Below are 14,543 nucleotides of genomic sequence, written 5' to 3' on the forward strand. Positions count from 1 at the left end.
AAGGTAAAAGTGAACCTCTCTTGTCAGTTGCCCCTCTGGTCCTTGGCTGCTCTGGTGAACTCTGCTCTGGTCCTTGGCTCTCTTGCGAGTTGGACCTTTGGCCCATCCCTCCTTTGGTCTTTGGCACTCTGGTGAGTCAGTGGCAAAAACAAGAAGCAAAACGCTTCAATTTTCTGTCAATCACACAAACAAGTACCCTAGCTACCTGAAATCCACATAACCACTGCTCCACACAGCTGACAAAATATCTAAAACGTTCACCGTGCACAGCCATATCGTTTAAGATCTGCACACATCAATTTTGTAACAAAGCAATCTTGGCCTTATCCCTCTGTTACTGCATTAGCCCCCTACCCTTTTTCTTGCAGATCTTGAAGCTCCTAGAAAGTGTGAAAATGGCAGATGGTGTGCAATGAAAGACTCAATATCATAGCATAACAGGACATAGCAGAGTGTGGGGCAGTACTCTGGACGGCCCAAGCAACTTCCGTGGCTGGGAGCAGCAGGGGAGAAAATGTAATGTTGGTTCAACCACAGTTAGTTCGCTAAACTAGAATCTCTGGTGAACTGACTGGCTGGTGAGACTATGGCCCTCATTACAACACCAGCGGTAACCAATGGCGCTATTAGCACCATGGTTTCTTCCGGTATTTTAACAAGTCCGCCAATGGTAAATGGGGAAATACCGCCCCATTCCAAGATTGGCGGAGCGGTAATTCCCCATTTACCATTGGCCCTTCCCCATTCCCATTTTTGCCCCAGAGGGCTCAATGGGACTGGGGAAGGCGGTTATTACGGTACCGCAAATTGCGGTACCGCAATTACCTCGGAAGTCCGTTTGCGGGTACCTACTTTAACGGCTCGTCCAGACCAGCCGTTAAGGTCAGGACCCGCAAAGGGACCTCGTAATCAGGCGTTAAGGGTTTAACGGCGCCGACACCTTTTACGGCAACGTTAAACCCTTAACGCCAGGGTCGTAATGACCCCCTATGTCTGTCTGACAAATCAAGTGATACAAGACTGGGGAGGGCCAGTACAACAATCATGCAACAGCATTGGAGCCACTAGCAGAGTAGCACCAGGATACATTAATGTGTCCCTTCACTTATTAAAACTGCCCTATTGTAGGGTTGCAAACGTAATCATTTATAAGCACTCCAATTTTTGCAGTTGAAGGTGTGAGATGACATTATTTGCCCAGAATCAAACACTTATGCTAAATGGTGAAGCAGGTATTTTAACCCATGTGCAATTTAGGCACGGCCACTTTCTTCCACGCTTTACTTGTAACAAATATTTAAGTGTTGTGCGTCAAGGCCTATAATAATACTGTCCCATAGAGTTTACTTGCAAAATACACAAATTGCTAGGTAGAGCATAAATCCTTATAGCCGCATGTTGAGCGAAAATAATATCAATTTACCTTTCTTTCCACATCCTGAATGGAAAACTATAAGATGCAAAAGGCAAAATATCTATTTACCCACTTTATTTTTATCACTTTAAGACACACAATAAAAGAAGTTGTGTAATAAACTCACTTAGGTTTTGAGATTCGACACAAACCTCCAGCGTTTTGTTATGTATGGTTTTAAAAACACTCAACTAAGGACATCAAAGCAAACTTTACTTTTTAGCATATCAGGCTATTAGACATTGTGTGGATGAACAAATATTTCAAAGGGTGTCTTATTGGGTTGCTCGCCTTAACTGTCACAGATTTGCAAGGTGACTGGTGGTCTTTCAGTTGGAAATTCACCATCATGCATAAGAAAGGCTATGCTGTGGATGACAAAGTTCATTATGACACTGGCTACAGAGCCAGGGACACAGCCTCTGTGTCTCAGGGGGGCTGTCACTCAGGGAAACGTGCAGTGCTTGATCATCCGAGCCGAGCAGATTGTAGATTTCCCTCAGAACAGTAGTGGAAATGGAAAAAATGTGAAGGGGGATCCCACAAGGGCTGGGGTGGGGGCAAAGTTTGGAGGAGAGGGCGGAGTTCCGAGGGGGCAGAGCCTGCAGTTGAACTCCACCCAAAGGAAATGTTCAAAATAATTGTTTAAAAATGGTGCTATATCTATCATGCTGCTTCTTTCCACACTGTACATCAGTTCCGATTTAAATCACTTCCGTGGCAGTGCTGCACCCAACATACTGTTAATGCAATGATTTTTATTACATGAAGGGATCCATCAGCAGCTCTACAGTAGAAGGATAGCAGGGTAGCTCAGCAGGTTGAGTGACCATTGCTGAGAGGTTATATATTAAAAACCAGTTGCTAATCGTATGACTATTTGCAATTCCTTATAAAAAAAAAAACAAGTGCTATAAAATGTGTTTGGCGAGGGCATGGGTTGGGGTGGTCGCTTTCGAATATTCAGGGTAGGAGTATTTCTACCCATGCAGTGAAAATCAAGAGTTGGCACCCATGAACCCACCGTTTAATTTCCTAATCACTGCTGTCAGCAAAACAGACGCATTTATTTGTGATTAAGCAGTTTGACAAGCATATCATTTTAACCCCTCCTTCAGCACTGCTCCATTTCATAAACACCACACTCACGGTTGACTCACACAGGTGACCTAATTTCCCAGCCCTGCTGGGCTTTCAGAATAGCAAGACTGGCATGTGAATTCCCAGCCCTTCTGGCCCTGCACAGATGGTACCAGTGGGAGCACTGCGCCTCTTCCGTCCTGACCCTCTCCCACCAGCAAGGAGGGAGCAGGTGCAGGGCCCAGAGCTGCAGGTGAGCCTCAAAGGGCGCTTTGCCTCCAGCTCACTGTCATGCAAACTTCACCTGGGCTGGAGGCAAAGCGCCCATTATTTGCTTTTGGTGAAGAGCAAGCACACGGCCACACACAATACAAGATCAGCAGGGGACTCAGTTGGTGTGTGTGTGTGTTCGTTCCTGTGAATAGTGCCCCCTGCTGTTCTTGTATTGTGTGTGGCCCGGCGCTGCGTACTTCTTTATTACACACGTGAAACTTTTCTCCCTGTCCCTCTCTTCACTAATTGACAATTTGTGAACAGAGGGACTTTGAGAAAAGGTTTTTTGGTGCGCCCTCCCCCCTCCCCCCAGGGGACAGAGGCACACTGAAAAATCTCTCACAGGGCGTTGGGCAGGTTGCTTGCCAGGGCTGAGGCAGAGGCAAGCCGGATCCCGAGATCCAGCTAGAGATCTGATGCCGGATCTCTGATCCGGCGAGAGCTGGCCCATTGGCCAGCGCTGCCTCAGAAGAAATAAAGGGCCTGATTCATGGAAGTGTTTTATAATGGTTCAATCCCATAGTAAAACGTTCCATGAATCAGGCCCAAAATGCGCGCAGGACCAAGTTCCTGATCCGTTAAACTGTTAAAGGCTCAGCACGGAAGCCCCGCCCCTCAGCTCGAATTTGGGGGGAGCAGGAGGGCTGGAGCACGATTAGCCCAATGACATTTCGCGCCTGTGTAAAGCAGTTGTACCTCAGGCAGGGGGACCGTAGAGAGGCAAGAGTTTCCCTGATGAAGTAGCGATTCTGAGTTGCCTGCACAGGTACCATTCTGCCAGGCAGTCTTGCTTGCGTGCAGGGTTTTACAAACCCCAGCCTCACAGCCCAGGCACAACAATTTTCTTTGTTTTCTCTGAGTGCATGTTATGCACTCTACCTGATACAAGGCAGTCACTGGATAATTATTTTAGATTCCACAGAAGCAGGCACCCTGTTATGATCCAATTTCTGAAAACAAGGCTTACTTGCCAACCCTACAGATTTAGGCAGGCGGCTACCTGCTTTTTAAGCAGTCCTACTGCCTTCTGATTTGGGTGACAGATCCTACTGCTTTTTACGGTGGCAGGTAATTTATGTGACTCTAAGGCAGGCTGCAGGTCAAAGCATGCAACACATTAAATAGTCTGTCTGTACAGTGGGCTGGTAGGGGAATACTTTGATTTGGCTCTGACCAATCCATTGACCTGACAATTACGTGACTCTGTCCTGCACTCTTGCTGGTACAGCCCTTAGGTGAACCACCGGTGAAGGCAGGTGGCACAGCGTAACACAATCACAATACTGGGGAGGGTATCAATCTCCATTTTGTACAGTTATTCATCTTCCACTGCAGGAATACATATGTATTGCCAATGCTGCTGCTACAGAGCAGTGGCAAACGTTGCCTTCCAGCTCTGTGTGATTACCTTCCGTGTAATTAAATTTGGTGTTAACTCACCATTCAGAATTATACATTTTTAACATTTGAACATCTTTCCATGTTGTGCTCTTTGATGAGTTGTGTATTTTAGAATGCTTCAATGGTGCCAACAATGTATGTTTTGTATTTTCATGTGATGTCATTGTTATGCGAATTATTATTTTTGAAACTTGAAAAATCCTACATTTTTTTGGTCACAGAATGTTGGCAAGTATGATCAAGGGTCAACCAGGTTCAGTTCCCGCTAAGCGTTTACAAGTGTTTTTCCAGATTTCCCACACTGCCTCTTGTTTATCTTTGCAGGGACCTCGCGCGGAAGGACCGGAATGGGGCCTCGGATCCGTTTGTCAGAGTTCACTACAATGGCAGGACCCAGGAGAGCTCGGTGAGTCAGAGGTGGGGACGTCGCGCCCGCAGTTGACGTCATTCTTCTGCCCTGAGCCAGTGCTGGCCGCTGGGGAGCATTGCTCATTTCACCTGGGTGTTGACAGAGATCTTCAGAACTGACACGGCCGCTTCGATTTGTTTATAATTCATGTTTTCGTGATATCACTGTTATTTAGTGGGCTATTACTTTCGATACATATCCATATATTTTTCAAATGCTTACTACGTTTTGCAGGATTTAAGCCGAATCCAATTCATTCGACTGAGCCTATGAGCCTGTGGGTTCTTAAACACGACTAACCTACAAGATGATGTTTTGATGATGAATTCATCAAAACCAGTGGCAATTACCCAGGGCAGTCTTCCATTCCATAATTTTAATCTGTTTTTACATAAAGGGAAAAGCTAATGGAAATCATCCTTAATCCCACTGAAAAAAAGTGGCTGCCCCGCACAAACTGCTAGTTTACGTGTTTTATGCAAGAGACTACAACCAATCACAGATAATCTGGCTTCTGGCAATGTAACGCTGTAGCCTTCTTTTGGTTCTGACCTTCTCCAATCTCTGTGTTCCTTCTCACCCCATCGCTTCTTTCTTTGCAGCTCTAGACCCACACTCTAGGTGCCCTCCTTACAGCCCCAGAATGCACTAGCCTGTTCTTGTCTGATCAAACTCCAGACACCCCACCCCGCTCCTAATTGAACTGCACTAATTTTATAGGGAGTCTTCCCCTTATTTGATTGTGCTAATTTGTCAACAGTGTACAGATGGTTGAAGGCTGCCTGAATGGGTTTAGGTTGGTTGGACGCCAGTGAAACTACAAACACGCATGTGTTTTAAGTATAGGTTGACCACCTTCTGATCCCTGGTCTGAGCTGATAACTAGGCTAGCAGCCATCTTAGGTGAACTTTGACTCTAATCATCTGTGATCGCACCACTTCACAGCGCTCCCCCGTGTGCAGAGCTGCTGAACTCCACTCCCCTTGTGGGTACTGTGGCTGCTGCCAAGCCACCATGCCATCTGTGCGAAACAATCCCTCTCTCCCATGTAGACGAGTCGAAGTAACACATTGACAGTTGGCCTGCACTGCCAAGTCAGTATTTGTTTATAATAGAATGAGGATTGTGTGTTTGATGGTCATCCTATTTCCCCTGAGGATTTTTCCTTTCAAGATATCTGTCATGAAAGGGTAAGTTGTTGCTTCCGCAGACCCCTTTGTCTGAACACATGAAAGAACTAGTCTTCTGGATGTCGCCTCTAAGTTTCCCAGACCTCTGATAAGAGGGTAGACTGGTATGAGAACCACAACTGACAGGCAGTGGTAAAGCACAATGGGATCCATTGTTCCTGAGGCTTGGACATTCCAAATCACAATCAGCAATTCGGCAGTGATTTTGCTAGGCGTATCACATGGTAATTGTTGTAATAGGACGTCTGTAATTTCAAGGATCTGGTTCTGAGGGTTATTAACAGAGAGAAATTCTACACCAAAAAACATCAACAGCTCTCGATAAGCATAACAAAAAGGCCCTCCAATATATGCATCAGGTGCTGGGAGCTCATGGAATTGATGGGAGCTCTTTTGCTCCTGCTTGTAGCCTAGAAGAACCTGGATAACTTTACACCAACTGCTCCCAAGAGCTACCTTTGGCTCCACAGACCAACTGTTGCCACGCAAACATACCTATGTCACATGAACTCTGTGTGTCCGGTAATTTGTAGTAAGAAGCATTGGGATACTTCTAGAAGATATTTATAGCACAATGGATTATATTTAGGGAACACAAGGCTATAGTTTGTATCTTGTGTGGAGGTTAGATTGGCAGCCAGCTCTGTATTAGCTCCTTGTTCTCCAGAATTAGCTCCTGCACATCATGGGCTGCTTTTACCTCCTGGTCATCCTATGTTTATGTCAAACTCTGTGCCTAGTTTCTTATATCTAAGCAAATGACTTTAAGTGGGCCGGGGCTGAGCCCCTGCAATCTCCCAAAACGTGTGTTGAGCCAGGGCCTTGCCGGGGTGCCCTCTGCTCCCATCAGCCCTGGGGCAATTTTTATTTTTGTATTTTCCGCTCAACTGTCAGGATTTGAACTCAAGCTCTGCCCATGAGAAGCAAGCGTCACATCCACTATATTTGGTAGATGCTGGACTTGGTTTGTTTCATTCAATAGACTGCTTGAAAGCCTGTGATGGGGCTTTATGTGGCAAGCATTCTAATGAAGAAAGGAAAAGCAATCCAGCACCTACCAAATATCACAGTGCTGTGTCATTTCGTAGGTGATAGATTTGTTTTGTTTCATTGCCACATAAAGCCTGTGATGGGGCTTTATGTGGAAAGTGGTCTAATGAAGAAAGGAAAAGCAATCCAGCACCTACCAAATATCACAGTGCTGTGTCATTTCGTAGGTGATAGATTTGTTTTGTTTCATTGCCACATAAAGCCTGTGATGGGGCTTTATGTGGAAAGTGGTCTAATGAAGATAGGAAAAGCAATCCAGCACCTACCAAATATCACAGTGCTGTGTCATTTCGTAGGTGATAGATTTCTTTTGTTTCATTGCCACATAAAGCCTGTGATGGGGCTTTATGTGGAAAGTGGTCTAATGAAGAAAGGAAAAGCAATCCAGCACCTACCAAATATCACAGTGCTGTGTCATTTCGTAGGTGATAGATTTGTTTTGTTTCATTGCCACATAAAGCCTGTGATGGGGCTTTATGTGGAAAGTGGTCTAATGAAGAAAGGAAAAGCAATCCAGCACCTACCAAATATCACAGTGCTGTGTCATTTCGTAGGTGATAGATTTCTTTTGTTTCATTGCCACATAAAGCCTGTGATGGGGCTTTATGTGGAAAGTGGTCTAATGAAGAAAGGAAAAGCAATCCAGCACCTACCAAATATCACAGTGCTGTGTCATTTCGTAGGTGATAGATTTCTTTTGTTTCATTGCCACATAAAGCCTGTGATGGGGCTTTATGTGGAAAGTGGTCTAATGAAGAAAGGAAAAGCAATCCAGCACCTACCAAATATCACAGTGCTGTGTCATTTCGTAGGCGATGGATTTCTTTTGTTTCATTGGCACATAAAGCCTGTGATGGGGCTTTATGTGGCAAGCATTCTAATGAAGAAAGGAAAAGCAATCCAGCACCTACCAAATATCACAGTGCTGTGTCATTTCGTAGGTGATGGATTTCTTTTGTTTCATTGGCACATAAAGCCTGTGATGGGGCTTTATGTGGAAAGTGGTCTAATGAAGAAAGGAAAAGCAATCCAGCACCTACCAAATATCACAGTGCTGTGTCATTTCGTAGGTGATGGATTTCTTTTGTTTCATTGGAACATAAAGCCTGCGATGGGGCTTTATGTGGAAAGGTGTCTATTCAGTGAAACAAATAAAATCAAACACTTACCCGTTAGCACAGTGTAATGTGACAATGGCTGGTCACTTGCAGCGTTCGGGTTCTAATCCCCAGCATGGCAAACGACAAAAAAAGTATTTGTTTTGCTGTTGGGGTGCTGAGTGGTGGGTAATGCGTGTTATTTGTCAGCTCTATTTAGGACAAGTCCCCAATACAACTGCTGGGAAGTTCTAGAGCCCCCCTGCCCCCCTCGATTTTTCATCCCACTTAAGGCACTGTCTGCTGAGCCCATGTTTACTGAAGTCTCTAGAATGGAGTTGATTCCAGAAACAGTGGCATAGTATGTGGGGTTGTCGAGTTGTTTGTCTTCTAGGCAATAGATATGAATCTGGAACCCTGGGAAACGTTTTATAAACAAACCCATGTTCCCTTTTTGCTTATGCAAGCCATTTCCAGAGCTTCCCCAACCAAAGATTTAATCCAGAGGTCCGATCATATGAGTATGTTTGATATAAATCTACATTAAGTTATCGCCTGGCTTCAATATTGTAATCAGAAAAGTTAAAGAAAACTATACCTCTGCTCGTGGCCACTGGTTTTATAATGAGTGGTTTTTAATAAGCCAGCCTTTCCTTTTTAGAGAGCTTTTGTATTTAATAGATTTAGTGACTCAATAGTTCTTCTAGACAAGCAAGAAAAAAACAGAATGTCCAAAATGGGCCACAGGATGTAACTCAGTCACGTCTGTTTCAAAGTTCGAATTCATATCTATGAAGCAATGATTCAGTGGGGTAAGACGCCAAATAATTGGAAACTGACACTGATTCACCCAATATATAAAAAGGGAAACAAGGATTCAATGCTGGCTTACAGACCAATCTTATTGCTTGAGTCTCCTTTTAAAATATTTGCCCGGTCTCTTCTCTTGAAATTAGAAGTCTCGGTGCTCAATAACAAAATGTCCAACGTTCAGCTGGAATTCCATTCAGGGCTGGGGACCTGCAAACAAGCGCTAAATCTCTATTTGATCGTGACACAACTCTCTGTATATCAAACAGGAACCAGTTCACTTGTGTCAACCCCGTGCGGCTGAACCCCCCAAAGTTCTCGACTTCCCTCCTCCTCCTCCTCACCTGACAGATTAGAGAATGAAGTGACAGAGTCCAAGGGTCTGCGGGCTGGGTAGTCCTCTTCTTTCTTCCTTCTTTTTTTTGCAGGTTAGATCTCACACGGGAGGAAGCCACAGTGAAAGCTGCACTGCAGCACAAACTGGGGCTCCTTTCTGGTGAGGGACTAGATGAGGAAAAAGCCTAGGTAGGCACAACAAAAAAACAAGCTGCCACAGAGGCAGTAGAGAAGAACCAGCTGCCTCAGTGCCAAGTGGAAGATGGGCTCTGCAGGCTAAAGATGTTGTAGGTAAGTACCGCACGTGGGAGTGTGCTTGGTAAGGCAGAGCAGTGGAGCACACCAAAGGTGGATAGTGAGAAAAGGACACAACAAACGGCTCCAGTAGCAGAGAGAGGGAGCACAGTGAATGCGCAGAGCAGGCAGCGAGAAAAGAAATAGGCGCAAGTGAAAGCGAAACAGACCTCCGGAGCGTGAAAAATAGAGAGAGAAAGAGCGGCGCACCAAAGAGGCATCGCGGAAGTAAGGACAAAACAGAGACGGGGACCGGGGAATCAGGAAAGTGAAGCGAGAGATAGCGAAAAACAGCGTGATAGCAACCAGGAAGTACAAGCAGCGGAAGGGCTGACCGAAGCGGTTGCAACGCACTGCGTTCTGGGGGCAGAGAGACTAAATGCTTCCCCACACGCTGCGAGTGCAACACTAGACCGCTGCAGAGGCAGCGAGAAACAGCATGATGGCATTAATAATGGCCTCCGCCAAGTCGTACATGGGACCATAAGCGCCATGGCCTGCGGCGCATGACAGTATGCCCCCCTCCCTGCCGAGAACCCCCAGGTTTACCGGGGTGAGCCTGATTAAACTTTCTCAGCAACAAGGGTGCCTTGATGTGTGTGAGGGTTTCCCATGAGTCTTCAGCCCTGGAATACCCCTTCCATTGTACGAGGTATTCAAGGCATCCCCGCCTATATCGGGAATCACATATCTGGAACACTTCGTATTCAACGCCCTCCTCAGGTGGGGCTCGCAAAGGGTTCGGTTTGGGAGCCGAGTATTGCACAGCCTCATGTAGCAAAGAGGAATGAAAAACCGGGAGCACGCGCTGACGGCTGGGGGGCAATTGTACAATTGTAGATGGTAAGCCACCTGGTTAATCTTAGCCACAATGGGATAGGGGCCTATAAAGGGAGGTGCCAGCTTGGATGGACGCGTCCAGCGAGGTAAATATTTAGTGGATAGCCACACCCTTGTGCCCACCTTCCACTCCGGCACATTCTGGTGGTGGCGGTCGGCTTGGGTCTTGTACATCTTCTGGCTGTCCTCTAACCTTAGTTTAGCCGTTCTGTGAGCTTCCTGTAGCCTGGATAAGGTGTCTTCAACAGCAGGTAGATTAGAATGAACAGAGGCTAGAGCAACATAGCGCGGGGATGCAACTCGTATGTACAATAGAATGGAGAAAGACCAGTGGCAGTATGTCTTGAACTGTTGTACGAAAATTCAACTGTTGGTAAGAGAGAAACCCAATTGTCCTGCTCTTGATTAACATAACTGTGGAGATACTGCTCAAGTGTGCCATTGAGACGTTCCGTCTGCCCATTAGTCTGGGGATGGAACCCAGACGATAAAGCGCGTTCCATCCCCAGGTTATGGCATAGGGAAGCCCAAAAACGGGAGATGTATTGGCTTCCTCTATCTGAAGTGATTTTGTCAGGCAGACCATGCAGTCAGAACACATCCTTTATGAAGACTTCAGCCATTTCTGCGGCTGTGGGTAGGCCGTGAAGGGGCGAAAAGTGAGCCAGTTTGGATAAGGTATCAACTGTAACCATTATGCAGGTACAAACTTGTGATTTCGGAAGGTCCACAATGAAGTTGGTGGAAATATGGCTCTAGGGGCGTGAGGGTATAGGAGCCTGTTCAAGCAAGCCCATGGGCTTGGTGGAGCGGTATTTACTCCTATTTCACACTTTACAGGATAGTATGTGTCTCTTGACATCGGCCCATAGACCAGGCCAGTAAAATGATCTCTTGAGGAGATCCAAGGTGCCGGCTTGGCCATGATGTCCAGCTGTTTTATGGTCATGACACCAAGTCAAAACTTGATGGCGCAGGGATTCCGTAGGTATACATAACCAATGCTCATGGAACAGGAGGCCCTCCTGCTTGGTGAGCGTCTCTTTTTCCTCGAGTGGTCCTTGCGTGACCAAGGCCTCTTTGACTTGCTGAAGGAACGTTGCCACTTGACTGACAATCTCATTCCTCGGAAACAACCTTTCCAGAGGGGCAGGATGTGAACCAGGATACACTCCTTTACGTGAAAAGGCATCCACCAGTGTGTTCTGGCTTCCCGGAATGTAGGTAATGCGCAAGTCGTATTGTGCGAAGAAGTGAACCCAACTGGCCTGACAAGAATTGATACAGTCCATGGTTTGGAGCACTTGGAGATTCTTATGGTCTGTTCTGATGGTGAAGGGGTATGTGCTACCTTGCAGAAGATGCCTCCATTCCTCGCAGGCTAGTTTCATGGCTAGTAGTTCCCTCTCGATAACGGAATAGTTCCGTTGGCTATCCGTGAGTGTACGTGATAAGTATGCGATAGGATGTTCCTCTTGATCCTGTTCTTACAGTAGCACCGCACCAACGGCAGCAGCTGAGGCGTCGATCTCAAGCACAAAAGGTCCACCTTGGTCGGGGTGGTGGAAGATGGGAGCGCTGCAAAACAGGGTCTTTAGGTATCTGAAGCTTTCTTCCGCTAGAGGATCCCAAGCAAAGGGAGCAGAGGACTTCTTGAAAAAGTGGTTAATGGGCAAAACGACTTCAGAGAAATGGGGAATGAAGCGCCTATAAAAATTCACCACCCCCAAGAACCTCTGGACTTCTTTCACAGATGTGGGAGAGGGCCAGTTTAGGATGGCTTCCATCTTCTTTCCGTCCATCTGAATGCTCTGAGATGACAAAATGAAACCTATGTAAGGTACCGTACTGGCCCCAATGATGCATTTTTCTTTTTTAGTGACAAGACAATGCACTACGAGGCGGTTAAGGACTTCTGTCAGGTGCACCTTGTGTTTGTGGGCATTCCGGAAGAATACCAGTATGTCATCTAGATACACGATTACTGATACAAACATGAGATCTGAGAAAACAAGATCCAAAAACCATTGAAACACGGCCGGGGCGTTGACTAGTCCGAACGGCATAACATGGTACTCATACAGCCCAAAAGGTGTTCTAAATGCCGTCTTCCACTCATCGCCCGAGCGGATCCTCAATAAATGGTAGGCACTGCGGAAATCCAGTTTTGTGAACATTTTTGCTCCCTGCACCGCCTCCAGAATGTCTGTGATAAGCGTCATGGGGTAGCGGTCTCGGATAGTCACTTTGTTTAACCCACGGTAGTCAATGCAAGGCTGGAGATCGAGAGATTCCTTCTCAGGCACGAAGAACAGCGGTGCCCCTGCGGGGGACTTGGATGGTCTGAAAAGGCCGTTTTGTAAGTTATCATCCAGGTAGGATCTGAGGGCCTTCTTTTCAACCTAGGATAATGAAAACATCCTACCAAATGGAACCAATGCGTCAGGGAGTAGATCTATAGAACATTCTTCGGGACAGTGAGGTGGTAGTTCCAGCGGGGTTGTTTCTCCAAAGACTGCTTCAAAGTCTGTGAGATCAAACGGAACAGAATGTACCCCAAAGTTGTTGTCCGGAGGGAAGGAATGAACTTGTTCCTCCAGGTAAGTCATGTTACGCAGACAGCTCTTCTTACAGAACATAGACTCGAAACTCAAACAGTTAGTGGACAATCGATACAGGGATTGTGTTTCCAGAACCAAGTGATTCCTAGGATAACCAGAAAATGTGCAGCACGGATAATGTCAAACTGGATTTCCTCAGAATGCTGTTGAATGGACAAGTGTAAGAGTTCGGTGGTCTGGGTAATTGGTCCTGAACTGAACTTTGTCAACCCCTTTGACCTTTTGATCTTCCTTGCGGTCGATTATACGCAGACCCACAGTATTGGCCCTTATGGTGTCGACAAAATTCCCCACAGCGCCACAGTCCAACAAAGCCAAAGCCTCGATTTGACATTGATCAACAGAAAGCAGAACCTTGAGTACCACGAGTTTAGAATCGTCAGATCAGTTTGTAGGACCAATGGATAGAGAAACATAGGGACTGGAAGAAACCCCTCAATATCCTGTCCCTCCTAGGACCGAGGGCTTTCGTTTCCCGAATGTCATGTGGGAATCTCAGTACAATTCCGGATCTGATGCTGGTCTGAACCACAATAAGCGCATAACCCTTTTTCCCTTCTTCTTTTCCATTCTTCAGGTGTTAGCGAGGGTCGAGCAGTGCCAATTTGCATGGGTTCTTCCATTCTTGTCGGTGTAGACGAGAAAGGAGGAGGGTTGTCGGCGGTGAGTGCGGGTGCACGATTTCGGCGTTTCTTTGGTCTTCTTTCCTGCATTCTATATTCAATCTGAAGGGTGGCTGCCAATAGCTCAGAAAGAGTGGCGGGCCAGAGGGATCTAGCCAACGCATCTTTTATTTCTTCAAAAAGTCCTCGTCTGAATATGATGAACTGTGATTGTTTCGGCCAACCTGTTTCTGTTGCCAGCCTCTTGAAGGTGAAAATGTAAGAAAGGACGTCAGCCTGGCCCTGACGCACATCCAGGAGATCCTCGCAGGCGGCAAAGGTGATCTCGGGACTCTCAAAACAACAAAGGCCCCGTAATCTTGAAGCACCGGGTCAGTAGCCGTAACCAGCAGGGTTGCCCATGCCAGGGGGTTACCAGTCATACTTGATATCACAAACTCCACACGGGCATGATCCGTGCTAAACGTATTCGGCCTGAACATGAAATAGACACTACAGGCATCTAGAAACGTTTTTGGAGTATCATCAAATTTTCCGGAGGGGAGCTCCATAGGTGGCAGATCGGCCAGTCTAGGGTCTCGAGCCGTGACCATTTGCTTTAGCACATTTTTCTCTGTTTTTAAATTCTGAACCTCTAGTGATAGATTCTGCACCGCTGCTACCAGCTTCTGTAGCTGCAATGCGGTGGCCTTCCTGGAATCTGGGCGTTGCAAATTGTCAACCCTGTGCAGCTGAACCCCACAAAGTTCCCGACTTCCATCCTCCTCCTCCTCACCTGACGTATTTGAGTCTGAAGTGACATAGTCCAAGGGTCTGGGGGATCGGTAGTCCTTATTCTTTCTTCCTTCTTTTTTTTGTTGCAGGTTAGATCTCACACAGGAGGAAGCCACAGTGAAAGCTGCACAGCAGCACAAACTGGGGCTCCTTTCCTTTGAGGGACTGGATGGGGAAAAAGCCTAGGTAGGCACAAAAAACTCCAAGCTGCCACAGAGGCAGTAGAGAAGAACCAGCTGCCTCAGTGCCAATTGGAAAATGGACTCCGCAGGCTAAAGATGTTGTAGGTAAGTACCCCACGTGGGAGTGTCCTTGGTAAGGCTGAGCAGA

At 46.5% G+C, this 14,543-nt stretch overlaps 1 protein-coding gene across 1 annotated transcript in view; it reads left to right on the forward strand.

Annotated features, from left to right (window-relative positions):
- Positions 1 to 14,543, forward strand: part of LOC138488168 (ras GTPase-activating protein 4-like) — a 1,092,176-nt gene that overhangs the window by 616,382 nt on the left and 461,251 nt on the right. The window contains exon 6 of the mRNA XM_069614957.1: positions 4,493 to 4,574. Coding sequence (XP_069471058.1) covers positions 4,493 to 4,574 — 82 coding nt within the window. The remainder of the gene's footprint in view (positions 1 to 4,492; positions 4,575 to 14,543) is intronic.

Source organism: Ambystoma mexicanum, chromosome 9 (assembly GCF_040938575.1).
Source record: "Ambystoma mexicanum isolate Mex_15411 chromosome 9, UKY_AmexF1_1, whole genome shotgun sequence".
In the NCBI taxonomy this organism is placed as follows: Eukaryota; Metazoa; Chordata; class Amphibia; order Caudata; family Ambystomatidae; genus Ambystoma; species Ambystoma mexicanum.